This window comes from Lutra lutra, chromosome 14, assembly GCF_902655055.1.
Source record: "Lutra lutra chromosome 14, mLutLut1.2, whole genome shotgun sequence".
Lineage (NCBI taxonomy): Eukaryota > Metazoa > Chordata > Mammalia > Carnivora > Mustelidae > Lutra > Lutra lutra.
The window spans coordinates 30,487,525-30,503,071 of NC_062291.1; the positions used below are offsets into that span (position 1 = coordinate 30,487,525).

The 15,547-nt window shown below is 37.4% G+C and overlaps 1 protein-coding gene across 2 annotated transcripts in view; it reads left to right on the forward strand.

Annotated features, from left to right (window-relative positions):
• SIRT1 (sirtuin 1) overlaps positions 1–11,870 on the forward strand; it is a 29,315-nt gene extending 17,445 nt beyond the window's left edge. For both annotated transcript variants that reach the window (XM_047702511.1, XM_047702512.1), the window contains 4 exons: positions 347–426; positions 1,466–1,652; positions 3,839–4,402; positions 9,764–11,870. In XM_047702511.1, coding sequence (XP_047558467.1) covers positions 347–426; positions 1,466–1,652; positions 3,839–4,402; positions 9,764–10,092 — 1,160 coding nt within the window. In that variant the 3' untranslated portion in view covers positions 10,093–11,870. The remainder of the gene's footprint in view (positions 1–346; positions 427–1,465; positions 1,653–3,838; positions 4,403–9,763) is intronic.
• Positions 11,871–15,547: the final 3,677 nt, after the last annotated feature.

A 15,547-nucleotide genomic window follows, 5' to 3' on the forward strand; every position in this document is an offset into this window, starting at 1 on the left:
GAATAAAATCTTTAAAAAACAAAAACAAAAAACCTTGTTTTTAATGTATAACTGTTAATTAAGCTAAGGTAACACAATTATAGCCTTCCAACTCTAGAGTTTTAGCTCTGGAGAAATTGGGTTTTTTAATTGAGAAGAATAGCTTTAGAAAGTGTTACTATGTCAGCATCTCAATTGAGGATTGGATTGTCTATATTTATTATGTATAAGTATTTTAATTATTCATCCCTGAGATTCCCCTGTGGAATCTTAATTCTCTTTTCTGGGGTCAGACTTTATAATCTTTATGGTATGTTTAAATAAATAGAAATGTAATTTACTAATGCACGTGTGTATTGGTTTTTAGGATCCTTTGCAACAGCATCTTGCCTGATTTGTAAATACAAAGTAGACTGTGAAGCTGTACGAGGAGATATTTTTAATCAGGTAATTTATCACTCATATTTTAGGAATTGTGCATATCTTTGTTCTCCTTTTTTGCCTCCACATTATTTTTTTTTCTTTTTTTCTGAAAGTGTGTAGTACAGAAAAATGCCAGGAAGATAATATCACCATTGGAAATGCTGATGAAATAAATATATAAGAACCTTTTAATCCCTTAAGTTGAAAACACTGCTCTATAATGTCTCTAAAATGAAATTGGTTAATTATCCAAGTTAAAATAAAAACCCAAATCATACATGAGGTGTTGCTATATTAGAGTTTCTCTTACTTTCCCTTCTTAGTGCCTGTCGTATTTTGAATTTGAAATTAGTTCATTAGTTCTTGGTAATCCTTTAAAACATTTAAAAAGTTACTCTAAAAGGTATTTCATGTATGATCGCTGTCCTCCAAAAAAGAAATATGGGAAAATAATGGCAGAGAATAAGAACCATCCAGACAGAAATTTTATGTGCTTAGCCACATATATAGTTAATCATACATAATTATGAGTGGAGAAGAGCACATTAAAATGGAATCTTTGTCTTAAATTTTTTGAGAGGATTAAGTCATGTGTGTTGGTTGTTCTTAATCTGTGGTGGACTCTTAAATATCAAATGTAGGTCTTCAAGGATATTACAATAGGTACATACTTAGACAATAACACCATTGTCTTTCATTGTATGTTGGTAAAGTCATTGATGGTTGACATTGCCATTGAGGGTTGTATTCAGTTTTCCCTACTATTTATCCATAGCTTTTCCTCTTTGATAACCCCCCCCCCCAGACTTAAACACATGGCTTATTTATTTCATATGCTTCTACACTTCAGTTTGAAAAATACTTTTTTTATGTGGGAATTTTATTCTTTAAGTTTTTAATTTTAATTCTGGTATAATTAAAATAGTATTTATATTAGTTTCACTACAATATAGTGATTCAGCTTTGATAATTTGGAAATGCATTCTTGGGAAGTGTGTAAGTGTTGATTATTTTAACGAGTGCTTTTCCTTTTCCTGTCTCAACCAAAATCTGGAACCTGTAGGTGGTTCCTCGTTGTCCTAGATGCCCAGCAGATGAGCCACTTGCTATCATGAAACCAGAGATTGTCTTTTTTGGTGAAAATTTACCAGAGCAGTTTCATAGAGCCATGAAGTACGACAAAGATGAAGTTGATCTCCTCATTGTTATTGGGTCTTCCCTGAAAGTAAGACCAGTAGCACTAATTCCAAGTAAGTTGGTGATGATTTTTACAGCATGTTTCTATACAGATTGCCATAGGTTGTGGGTCTGTACAGTGGACCCTAATGATCTTATTCTCTCTGTGGGTTAAAGAGTGGTGAAGAGCCAAACTTTATTTCTTGGTGATGTTCATATTTGTGGAGATGGGTTAATCTTTTTGGTGCAGGGTTTGGGAAAGGGAAAAACTAAAACAAGGGGAAATAGCTTTTTTAGTGGAGTGTGTTTCTATTATGACAGGGGTTAACTTCAGCTAATTTACATACACTTAGGAAACAGTCCTTTATGTGTTTCTAGTCTTAATTTGATTATAGTTGTTGATCGTTCAAATGTAGTTGATTTTAGTTCCAATAAGTTCATATGTGTAGTTAGATATAGATGTAATCTAGAAGTGTAATATACTCATGTAAGAATTTGGGGGCTCAATATTATTGGTCTTGTTTTTATGAGAGTAACAGTCATGCCTTGGGGCATGGGAATGACCCAGTGAGTTGCGTGTCCGAACTGGGGTCCTAATGTCAGGGTCATGTGGTCCTCTGCTGGGTATGGTGCTTGCTGGGGATTCCCTCTCTCTCAAAAAAAAAAAAAAAAAGTAACAGTCATGCCTTGTCATAATCATTGTATGTGGATTAACTTTACCCATAAGGGATTTTGTGTGTTTGAGAAAGCTCAAATATAATTTAAGTCCCTTTTACTCTCAGGAATATTTAACATGTGCTCTCATATTATCTCTCTTCTCCCTCTAATGAGGAAGCAAGGGGAGAGGAAGATAGAGTGACTAAATTCAGTAGCATGAGGTGTGCCCTAAAAGGTGAGGGAAAAAGAATATCAAACTTTTTTAAGATTTTAAAAAATTACTTATTTATTTGAGAGAGAGAGAGAGCAAATGCATGGACGTCTCCTCAGTGGTGCCTGACACAGGCCTCAATCCCAGGACCCTGGAATGACCTTAGCCGAAGGCAGATGTTTAACCAACTGAGCCCCCTAGAAGCCCCCAAACTTTTTTTTTTTTAGAGGATTTTATTTATTTATTTTAGAGTACATGCATGCAGGAGGAGGAGCAGGGGGGAAGGGAGATGGAGGAGGAAAAGAATCCCTACTGGACTCTCACACTGAATGGGGAGCCTGAACATGGGCTGATCTCAGGACCCTGAGATCATGACCTGAGCTGAAACCAAGAGGATGTTTAACAGACTGAGCAACCCGGCCATCCCGAGAATATCAGACTCTTAATCAGAGAATTAAATTAGAACTCTATATGAGCAATCATATAGGCAAGCCAGAAAAAACAGTTGGAAGAAACAGGAGTTCAGCTCTACAATTCTGCATTTTTTTCCAGCTGCATGTGATGGCTTTATCAGTGTCAGTCTTCCCAAAATAGCTGTGAAATTCTTTGACAGAATATAGGATAAAATTTAATGAATACCTGACTTTATTTTTTTCTCTTTAAAGGTAAGCAGAGACATTCTTTTTTTTTTTTTAAAGATTTTATTTATTTATTTGACAGAGAGAGATCACACGCAGGCAGAGAGGCAGTCAGAGAGAGAGAAGGAAGCAGGCTCCCCGCCGAGCAGAGAGCCTGATGCGGGGCTCGATCCCAGGACCCTGAGATCATGACCCGAGCCGAAGGCAGCGGCTTAACCCACTGAGCCACCCAGGCGCCCCAAGCAGAGACATTCTTAAAAGCTTTCTGTGGGGCAGTATTAATAGTGTGTTGCTGATGCCCAGAAGTTATTTTTAAACAATGTAAAACACAGGTATATAATGGTGGAAAATGGACTTGAATGAATTTCCACACATTGTATCAGGAGCTGTTTTGATAGAGTAACCATCATTATGTGCCGAGAGCTCTTCTATGCACTTGACGAATTCTGACTACAACCTTGTGAGCAAGTACTGCTACCCCATTATACAGTCAAGGAAATTGAGGTACACAGTAGAAAAGCCTGATTGCTCAGAGGTAATCAGGTGATGGGAAACAGGACCTGGAATTTTACGAAGATGCTTAACTGCTCATCTCTTTATTTGATGGCTTGGTAGGAAATGTGACGGCTTGGCTAAATAGTAGTGGCTGGTTTCTTTTTTGGTATTGGAGCACGTTCGATTTTGTATAGTGCTTTTATTGTGGCTTTATTAGCTCCCTTCCCTTTTTCTAATGCATTTTTCATCTTATTTTTAGGTTCCATACCCCATGAAGTGCCTCAGATATTAATAAATAGAGAACCTTTGCCTCATCTGCATTTTGATGTAGAGCTTCTTGGAGACTGTGATGTCATAATAAATGAATTATGTCATAGGTTAGGTGGTGAATATGCCAAACTTTGCTGCAACCCTGTAAAGCTTTCAGAAATTACTGAGAAACCTCCACGAACACAGAAAGAATTGGCTCATTTGTCAGAGATGCCACCCACACCTCTTAATATTTCAGAAGACTCAAGTTCACCAGAAAGAACTTCACCACCACATTCTTCAGTGATTGTTAAACTTTTAGACCAAGCATCTAAGAGTAATGTTGATGATCCTGGTGTGTCCGAGTCAAATGATTGTATGGAAGAAAAATCACAGGAAGGACAGAATTCTACCAAGAACATTGAAAGCGTTACTGAACAGGTGGAAAGTCCAGATTTGAGGAATGTTGGCTCTAATACTGGGGAGAAAAATGAAAGAACTTTAGTTGCTGACTCAGTGAGGAAGTGCTGGCCAGCTAGACTTGCAAAGGAGCAGATTAGCAAACGGCTTGATGGTAAGGAAATGCTGTTGGAGGTATAATTATTTTACCATTTTGAAGGTGTAATTATTTTAACAAAATATTTGCAAGAAATAAGCAATTTTGGCAGGTTAGTTGATAGAGGGGTAGCTTTATGCAGCTGGATATAACAGTTGTGTTTAGAGAAACTGTAAAGTTGAGAATTTAACCTAGAAAAAGGTTTAAACAGTGGTATCTTACAGTAGGGGAAGATAGTGTATTAAAGTGTTCTCTGTATCTTGTGTTCCTCCAGGGAATGAGAAGGTAAGCATTGAATTGAGAAGAAAATTAGAAAATAAATTGTACTCTGCCATTGTCTGGTGAGCTTTAGCTGGTAGAACAGATGACTCAGATTTGGGTGGTTACCAAAGGGCAGCTGCTTTATTTATATACATTATTTGATTTTAATATCATGAGGCAGGAACTATTGCTATTTCTCTGCTGTTGGTGGGGAAACTGAGGACTACAGAGGTGTAAGGACCCTGTGCAAGGTAACAGTTAGGACATGGAAGAGCCAGTTTGGATTGCAGGTCTATCCTCAAAGCCTGTCCTCTGAATCACTATGCTGTAATGTCTCAGATCTAGAAAACATCTGATCCTTCTCCACAGAATATTAGGAATAGCATCTACCCAGTTTTTTGTTTTAATTGAAATCAGGTGACACAAAATAATTCATTTCAGGTGTTTCATATAATGATTATATACCTTGGGAAATGCTTACCATGATTAAGTGTAGTACTGCCACCACACAAAGTTAGTATGACACTCCATCCTCCCTTCTCTGGCAACCACCAGTTCTGTTTTTATGAGTCTTGCTTTTTAGGTTCCACATGTAAGTGAAACTGTATGGCATTTTGTCTTTTCTCTGACATACTTTACTTTGCACTATACCCTCTAGGCCCTCTAGGTCCATCTGTGTCACAAATGGCAGGATTTTATTCTTCTTTATGGCTGAGTAATATTTCATTGTATATATTCAACACATTTTCTTAATCCACTTATCTGTTGATGGATATTTAGGTTGCTTCTATATCTTGGCTATTGTAAGTATTGCAGTGAATATAGGGGTACATACATCTTTTCAAATTAGTGTTTTTGCTTTTTTAAAGGAAAATACCCAGAATTAGAAATCCTTGCTTTTTTAAAGGAAAATACTCAGAAGTAGAAATTTTTATATCTAGTTTATTTCTTTTGAAGGATCCTCTGTACTATGTTCCATAGTGGCTGCACCAGTTTACATTCCCGGTTTGTTGAGGGTTCCTTTTTCTTCATATTTGTGCCAGCAGTTTTCTTGTCTTTTTGATAATAGCCATTTTGACAGGTGTTAGGTGATCTCATTGAGGTTTCAGTTTGTATTTCCCTGATGGTTAGTGATGTGTTTAGCATCTTCACGTGTCTGTTGGCCATCTATATATTGTCTTTGGGAAAATGTCTGTTTGGGGCCTCTACCCATTTTTTTTTTTTTTTTTTTTTAATTTTTATTTTTAAGTAATCCCTTCACCCAGTGTGGGGCTCATATTAATAACTCCGAGCTTAAGCTTCATATTCTCCATGGACTGAGCTAGCCAGGCGCCGCCCCTATTTAGCACCTCTGCTGGTTTTTTCATCCAGTGTTTCTGCTGCTGTTATAGTTCTTTGTATAATTTGGATGTTAACCCTTTATGGGATACATCATATCCCATATGATATATCCCATATATAAAAGGTTATCCTTTTATTCTGTTGGTTTCCTTCACATGTAAAATTTTAGTTTGATATAGTCCCAATTACTTTTAGGTCTTTAATCCATTTTGTGTTTATTTTTGTATGTGGGGTGGGAAAGTGGTTGAGTTTATTTCTGTGTGTAGCTGTCTAGTTTTCCTAATACCATTGATGGAATAGACTGTCTTTTCCCTATGGCATATTTTTGCCTTGTCACAGATCAATTGACCATAGAAGTCTGGGTTTATTTCTGGACACTCTGTTCTGTTCCATAGATTCGTGTCTTATTTTTGTGCTAAATTTGTGCTGTTTTGATTACTGTATACCTTCATAGTGCAGTTTGAAATCAGGGAGCATGATCCCCTCCAGTTTTGTTCTTTGTCAAGGTTGCTTTGGCTCTTCGGGGTCTTTGTGGTTCCATAAACACTTTAGGTTTATTTGTTCCAGTTCTGAAAAATGCTGTTGGTGTTTTGATAGGAATTGGATTGAAACCATAGATTGTTTTGGATAATGTGGATACTTTAATAATACTAATTCCAATCCATGAACATAGTAGGTCTTTCACCTCCTTGGTTAAACTTACTTCTAGATCTTTTAAGTCTTTGATGCGGTTTTAAGTAGGATTGCTTAATTTCCCTTTCTGCTACTTTATTAGTGCATAGAAACGTAACACATCTATCCTGTTTTGACACATAAGAACTCTTTATCAAGTAGTAGTGTGAAAAATCCTAATTAAAGTAAAAATACATATATATTCTAACTTCAATGTAACAATCTTGTATAACTTTTTTTTTTCTTTAAGGTTTTATTTATTCATTTGACAGCGAAAGAGAGACAACCAGAGCAGGAACACACAAGCAGGGGTGGTGGGAGCAGGGAGCCCAATGCAGGGCTTGATCCAGGATGCTGGGATCATGACCCAAGCCAAAGGCAGACGCTTAACGACTGAGCCACCCAGGCACCCCAATCTTGTATAACTTTAAAACATTAAGTCCCATTTCATTTACAGTATATTACTTGTTCTAATCATTACCATAAATGAATTTTAGTTCATTTGAGTAAGACTTTGTATTTTCCATACCAAGCACACTGTGTAGTAAGTTCTGGATATACAGTGATCAGTTTGTTGATGTTTGTATATAGTTAAAAGAAATGTAGATGCTACTTGGAGGGGATTAGGTTATAGAAGGCTTTCCAAAAACCTAACTTCTGACTTTGGTCTAGGACAGTAAGTAGGGAGTTAAAAGAGGGAACATCTTCCCAGGAGAAACTAGGAAAAGCATAGAAGAATGCTTATGTTTGCAAATGTGGCAAGAGCCAGAAGTAGAAAAATTGCTGTTCAGGGACACCTGGCTAACTCAGTTGGTAGAACATGTGACTCTTGGTCTTAGGCTGGTGAGTTCAAGCCCCAAATTGGGCATTGAGTCAACTTTATTCAGTCAGGTAAATACTGGTGTCTGTTATACACAGCGTCTGCCTACTTATAAGAGTTTTGTGCTGTAGATTTGAGTATCTTTTTGACCGTTGGGTCAAACAGAAAACTCTTTGCTGGGCCCAGGAAGCAAAGATTAAACCTGGAGCATTCTTTAGATTTTTCTCTACTAATTGAAGCCTTAAAGGAACAGACTTTGGTATTAGACCTGATTTGTCTCAGACCTACCTGGGCAGAGTTATTTAAGCTGTTTCTTAATCTGAAAGATGGGATAAAATAGTCTATATTTCAGCATTGTGAGATAAATTTTAAAAGATACCTGATGTAAGGTGTAAAATTGGATCTGTTAAAAACAAATTACCACACTAGTCTTAATTTATGTTTATCATGATTTCTGTTGGTGAGATATCAGGGTTGTAAAGGAGAACGAATATGGGAGCATATATGAGGCAAACTTTAAGTCTGTCTTGATGGTTCCCAAGAAGAGCCAAAAACCAAACAGGTACAGGATTCTTGGGCTGAGAAATAGTAGATTATTGTGTTCATTGGGACGCTAACACAGAATGAAGCATTTTTTAGAAGCACAGACAAAAACTGTTTTAGTAAAATGAACAAATGCCATGTACTGGGGCCCCTTACAAGAGATACTAAGAAGTAGCAGGTGGGCTTTTCTGTTAGCAGCCGGAATACAGGTACTCCCTCTTCCAGTCATGGAAATTGATATACTGAGTAGCTTAGAAAACTGAAGAATACTATGTGTTCTCCCAAAATAGAAGGAAATAACATGGTTTTCACGCTGCAGTTTGTGATCTACTAGTGGAATGTGAAATCAGTTTTGTGGGTTCACATCAGAATTGTAATGCACAAATTAGGTTGTTTCAGAGTGAAAACCTCATTGTGATAGGGTATAAAGTTTGAAAGCCATTTAGAAGAGAAACCTAGATACGCTTCGCAGATGGCGTGTCACTCCAGAGCAACTATGTTCGTAGCCAGGCTTTTGTGAATCAGTCTGGGATATGGTGCAATAAATAATGACATTTATTATGTATATAAACAGGCTTAAGTTAAAAGTTACTTGTTTTTTATGAATTCAAAGGCAGAAAATTTATTTCATCATTGAAATTTCAAGTTCCCAGGGCATCTGGGTCGCTGAGTGGGTTAAGCCTGTCTTCGGCTCAGGTCATGATCTCAGGGTCCTGGGATCGAGTACTGTATCAAGTTCTCTGCTGGGCGGGGAGCCTGCTTCCCCCTCTCTGCCTACTTGCGATCTGTCAAATAAATTTTTTAAAAAATTTATTTGACAGATTACAAGTTAGGCAGAGAGGCAGGCAGAGAGAGATGGGGAAGCAGGCTCCCTGTTGAGCAGAAAGCCTGATGGCCGGGCTTGATCCCAGGACCCTGAGATGACAAACTGAGCCAAAGGCAAAGGCCCAATCCACTGAGGCCCCCCCCCCAAGCACCCCAAATAAAATCTTAAAAAAAATTTTCAAGTTCACACCAAGGGGTGCTATTAACCTGGAACCCATAACTTAGGGGAGAGAGGAATTGTCCTCACCATCACAATCACAGGTCACATCTTAAACTATGAATACGAATTTGGGAGGAGGTTGGAAAAGAAAGGTTAACGTCCAATGCTAGATCAGTGTTTCTCATACTTTGTCTAGGACTTAGGTAAAAATAGATTGATTCAGTATGTGGGTGGTGGGGCCTGAGAATCTAAACTTCTAAAAACTCTCAGATGATGCCATTGTCTGCAAACTACACTTTTGAATAGGTGGTGAGGCCATTATGGAATTAAAGGTATTTGAAAATAATGAAGGTGCTTTGAAGGCATACTATGTGCTTTAGAGAAGTTCTTTTCAATGAACACGAACTGAGTAATGTAGGCAGGCCTGAATATTTCATGTCATGAATTCTGTTCAGAGGAGTTGATTAAATAACCTTTTTTGAACATGGTTCTGTATAGTTATTCATACTTAGTTGATAGAGTTGTTAAAATTAATTTTCCAGATGAGGAAATGGAGGCAGAGAGATTGACTGCCCAAATATGCAAAACAGAACTAAGATTTGCAGCCAGGAGTGAGTGCTTAGTTTTTGAAGAACACTATAGTAATAGCCTCTAGTATGGATACTCATGTAAAAGGCAGAGCTGGAATCTATAATCAGACCAAATTAGTCTTAGAAAACTGGGAATAACTTATTTCTCTTTTATTACTGTATTTCAGGTAACCAGTATCTGTTCTTACCACCAAATCGTTATATTTTTCATGGCGCTGAGGTATATTCAGACTCTGAAGATGACATCTTATCCTCTAGTTCTTGTGGCAGTAACAGTGATAGTGGAACATGTCAGAGTCCAAGTTTAGAAGAACACTTGGAGGATGAAAGTGAAATTGAAGAATTTTACAATGGTTTGGAAGATGAAGCTGATGTTAATGACAGAGCTGGAGGAACTGGATTTGGAATTGGTGGAGGTGATCAAGAGGCAGTCAGTGAAGCTATATCCATGAAACAGGAAGCAGCAGACATTAACTATCCATCAAACAAATCATAATGTAATAATTGTCCAGGTACAGGAATTGTTCCACCAGCATTAGGAACTTTAGCATGTCAAAATGAATGTTTACTTGTGAATTCAACAGAGCAAGGAAACCAGAAAGGTGTAATATTTATAGACTGGTAAAATGGATTGTTTTTTTCATGGGTAATTTTTAACTTCTTATTTCTGTACTTGTACACTCAACACTAACTTTTTTTAAAAGAAGGGTACTGAGTATCTTAATCACCTGTTGGTCAAAACTTTCTTTTAAAGGTTCATTTGTATGATAAATCCATATGTATATATAATTTTGTTCTTGCCTAGTGAGTTTCAACATTTTAAAGTTTTCAAAAGCCATTGGAATGTTAAATTAAAGGGAACAGCTTATCTAGACCAAAGAACGGTATTTTCACACTTTTCTTTATAACATTGAATGGTTTGAACTCCTTAAATGTCTGTTCTGCTAAACTTTTGATTCTTTATTAGCACAATTACCTATTTTTAAACACTGGCATTTTCCAAAACTTGTGGCAGCTAATAACTTTTTAAAAATCTCATGACATGCAGTGTGTAGAAGGAAGTCAACATTATGTGGGAGAGCACTCTGTTGTCTTTGCTTTTTAAAGTAAGACTTGGTGCTAAGAGTTTCAGGAGTATTGTATTGTTGAAATGAAGATGGCTTTTGTACTTCCTGTGGACATGTAGAAAATGTCTATATTGGCTCCTAAAACTAACCTGAAAAAAATAAATGCTTTGGAAGTGTTTTCAATTGCTTTAGAAACAATAGTGCCTGCCTGGGTACCCTTCAATTCAAGAATATTTGCCCTTGTTTAAATACCTGTCCCTGTGGCAAAACCTGCATCAGTTCTTTCCCACAAGTATTAAACTGCCAAGATGTGAGTATGCAAAGCCTTTATGAATCTATAATAATGGTACTTCATCTGAGCAGAGTGTAACATTTTGGACCGCTGCATTTCTTTTCCATTAATGAGGGGAGCAACAGGCCCCTGATTACGGTTCCAGAGTACCAAGATGTTAATTATAACTCAACCAGTAAGTGCATGTCTCCTGTTGGGAGGATTTGGTGTAATAGACACCAAACTGCTAGCCGAGTATTGCAGAGATCAACATGATGTAACTTGCAATAGCAGAATAGATTTTAATGAATGAAATTAGTTTCTATAACACCTTTATTTAAAAGCTTAGCCTGCCTTAAAACGACAGATCAAACTTTCCCAGCTGCAGAAGCTTCTTAGCTTTTCCAAAAAAAGTTCATACTTTATAAAATTGCACTGAGCAATTTATTTTCCAGACCTTTACCCCACATTACTCCCAGATTATAAAGTATTCCTATGTTGCTTTAGTATTTATTACAGTTTTTAAAAAGGGTTTGAAATATAGCTGTTCTTTAAACACCCAGCTAGGACCATTACTGCCAGAGAGAAAAATTTTGTTGAATGGCCACTTCCCTACCTAAAAGATGTTTCAATCTGAATTATTTGGCTACACTAAAGAATGCAGTTTATTTAGTTTTCCATTTGCATGATGTGTGTTTGTGCTATAGATGATATTTTAAATTGAAAAATTTGTTTTAAATTATTTTTACAGTGAAGACCGTTTTCAGCTCTTTTTATATTGTACATAGTCTTTTATGTAATCTACTGGCATATGTTTTGTAGACTGTTTAATGACTGGATATCTTCCTCCAACTTTTGAAATACAAAACCAGTGTTTTATACTTGTACACTGTTTTAAAGTCTATTAAAATTGTCATTTGGCTTTTTTCTGTTAAATTACATTGTTCAAGGTATAAAATTTTAATCTTAAAGATAACCTGTCACAGCTTTGAGGGCCATAGTAAGATGCTTTCTTCTGACATTTCTTCATTCAACTTGAGTCTAAACAATAGTAAGCAAACACTGGTTTTAGCAATTGGTGCTTCACTAAAAGTTTGAAAACTAATAGTTCAATTCTAGGCCCAGAAACCTTTGTAGGTGAAAAGTGGGGAGAGGCAAGGCAGGACCCAAGAACTTGATATACAGAAGACCTAACATAAGTTCAGGACTTTGGTAGTAAGAATACCAAAGAGTAGTGGAAATATGGTGAACTCAAGAGTATTTGGAGCCTTACAGGTAACACAAGTCTTAACACACAGGAAGGTGTGGACAAAAAATGACTGCAGACCACATTTGGTATGAACTTTTCAAGGCTGCCCTGCAAACCTTTAGTCCCTTCAAGTTCTTGAGTGACATATTACTGTTCAAGAAGCCAGGAACATGCCCCTTGCCTTCCTCACCAGCAAATTTTTGAAGTGAATTTTATTTTATTTTATTTTTTTTAAGATTTTTATTTATTTATTTGACAGAAATCACAAGTAAGCAGAGAGGCAGGCAGAGAGAGAGGAGGAAGCAGGCTCCCTGCTGAGCAGAAAGCCCGATGTGGGGCTCGAACCCAGGACCTGGGATCATGACCTGAGCCGAAGGCAGCGGCTCAACCCACTGAGCCACCCAGGCGCCCCTGAAGTGAATTTTAAAACAGTACGCTTATTCGTCAAGGTTATTTATAAAATGTAAAAACAAAACAAGACAGTACTCTGCCCTGGTATGTCCTGTTTTCACTAGAGAAATTACCTGTAAAAATTTCATCTTCAGGTATTACAAAAAAAAGAGACTGCATTCACTATGCACAACATGGGAAGGTTCACACCTTAAAAGGTGGTGGTCAGTTTAAGTAGTTAAGCTAAATACATGTTTTGACAACAGCTAATTTTAAGCCTTGTATTGAGTCTCCTTGGTTAATGCAGTATATATTTCACCGGTTGTAATACCCTCATTAACGATACATGATGGTTTAGTTAGCACCGCTCTTCGTGGTGTCGGAAATAATAGTGTGCTTTCAACCAGTGGTGGGTTTACATCATCCACCCATGAAGCAATTATTTGGTAAGTTTCGTTTGAAAGAAGTCTCAACTCCTAGACTTGCTAGAAAGGCAGCGTGTGTATGTACACCATAACAAAGTCTAAAGCCTTAAGCTAGGATGTTATCAGAAATATGGAGAAATAGTCTAATGACCTCTCCTCCCCACTTCAGAGTGCCTCTCAACTCTATTAAATTGTCTGGGAAACTTTTTTTAAAACAAAGTATAACCCAGGCCATCACTCCTTAAGAGATAACATTTAATTGGCAGAAGGAGACCCGTGCATAGTATTAAAGGTTACCTCCAGAGGTTTGAGAAAGGAAAAAAACGGGAGTTCGCTTCTGCATTTGACTCTCCCATTCCAGAGGGGGTTGGCCTCACAGGGAAGGCGGACTTCCATGAAACAAGGGGACTAGTCTCAATTTATCTCTAGGAGTGGTTCAGCAATTAGCAAACACTGGCAAGAATAGGGGGCTACTGGGGCACCTGGGTGGCTCCGTCAGTTAAGAGACTGCCTTTGGCTCAAGTCATGAACTCAGGGTCCTGGGATCAAGTCGAGCTCTCCGCTCAGTGGGGTTTCTCCATCTCTATCTGCAGCTCACCCTGCTTGTGTTGTCAAATAAAATCTTGAAAAAGAAAATAGGGAGCTATTAAACCAGGAAGAATTCCTTGGTAAAAGAAACTACCATAAAGAGTATGGATGGCCAAAGTGCAAAAAAGGTTGGGGAGGAAGAAAGTGGCTAACAGGAATACATGCCCTTGCTCTCCGCTCACCATATGCTGCTCCTTCAGGGGAAGACTGCCCTGTTACCCTTTGAGGACTTTTTGTTAAACAAAAAACTAAATGTAAAAACCAAATGTAAGAAAGGCTAGGGCTTTTTACTGTAATTCTCTAGTTATAAAAAACTGCACTCTGGTTTTGTTGCATGCAATGTAGGTCTTGGTTCTACCATTTCGGTCAGTTTGAACAATGGCTATTGATTAAAATCACTAGTGAACCAGACAGGAGCTACAAACAGCTAATTGCTCTTACTAGTAGATCTGTACGGAAGCCAAATATTTTCAAGTTTAGTCCACTCCATAATCACAGTCTATAATTTAGTGAACTCAGTATTTGCTTACTTTCTATACTAATATACAAAGCTCAAGATATTTTTCTTGCCTTTAAAAAAAAAAATAGGCTGCATACTCAGTGTATAGCCCAATGCAGAGCTTGAACTCATGACCCTGAGAACAAGACCTGGGCTGAGATCAAGAGTCAGATGCTTAACCACCGACTGAGCCACCCAGGCGCTATTTTTAAAAAAAGCAAACAGCAGTTTGAAAAATCTTCAATGGCATTTTAATTTTCTACTGTTAATCTTTCTGTGAATGCTACTTACTGTATGTCTGCAGCAACAGAGGGAGAAGAGTATAAGACTCACCCAAATTAAGCCTTGTACTGTTGTGCTCCTAGATAAGATGTGCCAGGTCCTTGTTAAAATATTTGTTGAGTGCGCCTGGGTGGCTCAGTTGGTTAAGCAACTGCCTTCGGCTCAGGTCACGATCCTGGAGTCCCGGGATTGAGTCCCACATCAGGCTCCCTGCTCGGCAGGGAGTCTGCTTCTCCCTCTGGCCCTCCCCCCTCTCATGCTCGCTCTCTCATTCTCGCTCTCTCAAATTAAATAAATAAAATCTTAAAAAAAAATTTGTTCAATGAAATCCATCTGTATTAATCCAAAGTGACTATTTCACAGATCAGCTACATATAGCATAAAGGTTACTAAAGAAAAAAAATAATCTGATACATACACATGAGTTTTCGATGTGAACAATCACTACCGTCAAGAAATGGATGCACAGGGAAATACAAAAGGAAGAATTTTCAGAGGGAGAGTGCTACTTTGAGAGCTGAATTACTGTATGTGAGAATACTGCTTAAGGGCTTCCATCTATATAAAAAGACACCGATGGCTTACCAGTGGCAGTTTTTAAGTTAAACTGGAAAATAGAGGTCCACAATGCCTTCTCCAAAACCCTTGGGCTCATTTGCATTTTTGAATTATGAATGTTAACAGATTTTTAAAAGCACCCCCAGGGGTCTGAGGCAGCACTTAAGATCAAACACACTGAAGTAAACCTATTAACATTGCCACAGTAAAATGTACAAATAGTCCCATTTAATACCATAAATAGCCTCAACAATTCAAATCAAGTTCTGCTGCAAAATGAGGTAACACAAATTTTTTTCAGAGTTGCTTCGGATTTGGGAATTATAATAGCTAAGAAAATTTGAGACCTCTGTAAAAACAGTTTTGTATGGCAAAGGTAATAATCCAAAATCTAAAAGACCTTCCCTGAGACACTGAGGAATTCTGAATCTTATATGAGAACCACTGAAAGGGTAAATATTAAACCAATAAATCTTTATTACTTAAACAATTTTCACGGCATTTTAAAAAATAAATTTAAAAAATAAATATTTGCATTATAGCAGAAAGTCACATGTGTTGCATCAACTCACTGTTACAGTTAATCACAGGAGATAACTAAGCATCAGCACCATAAAAACTG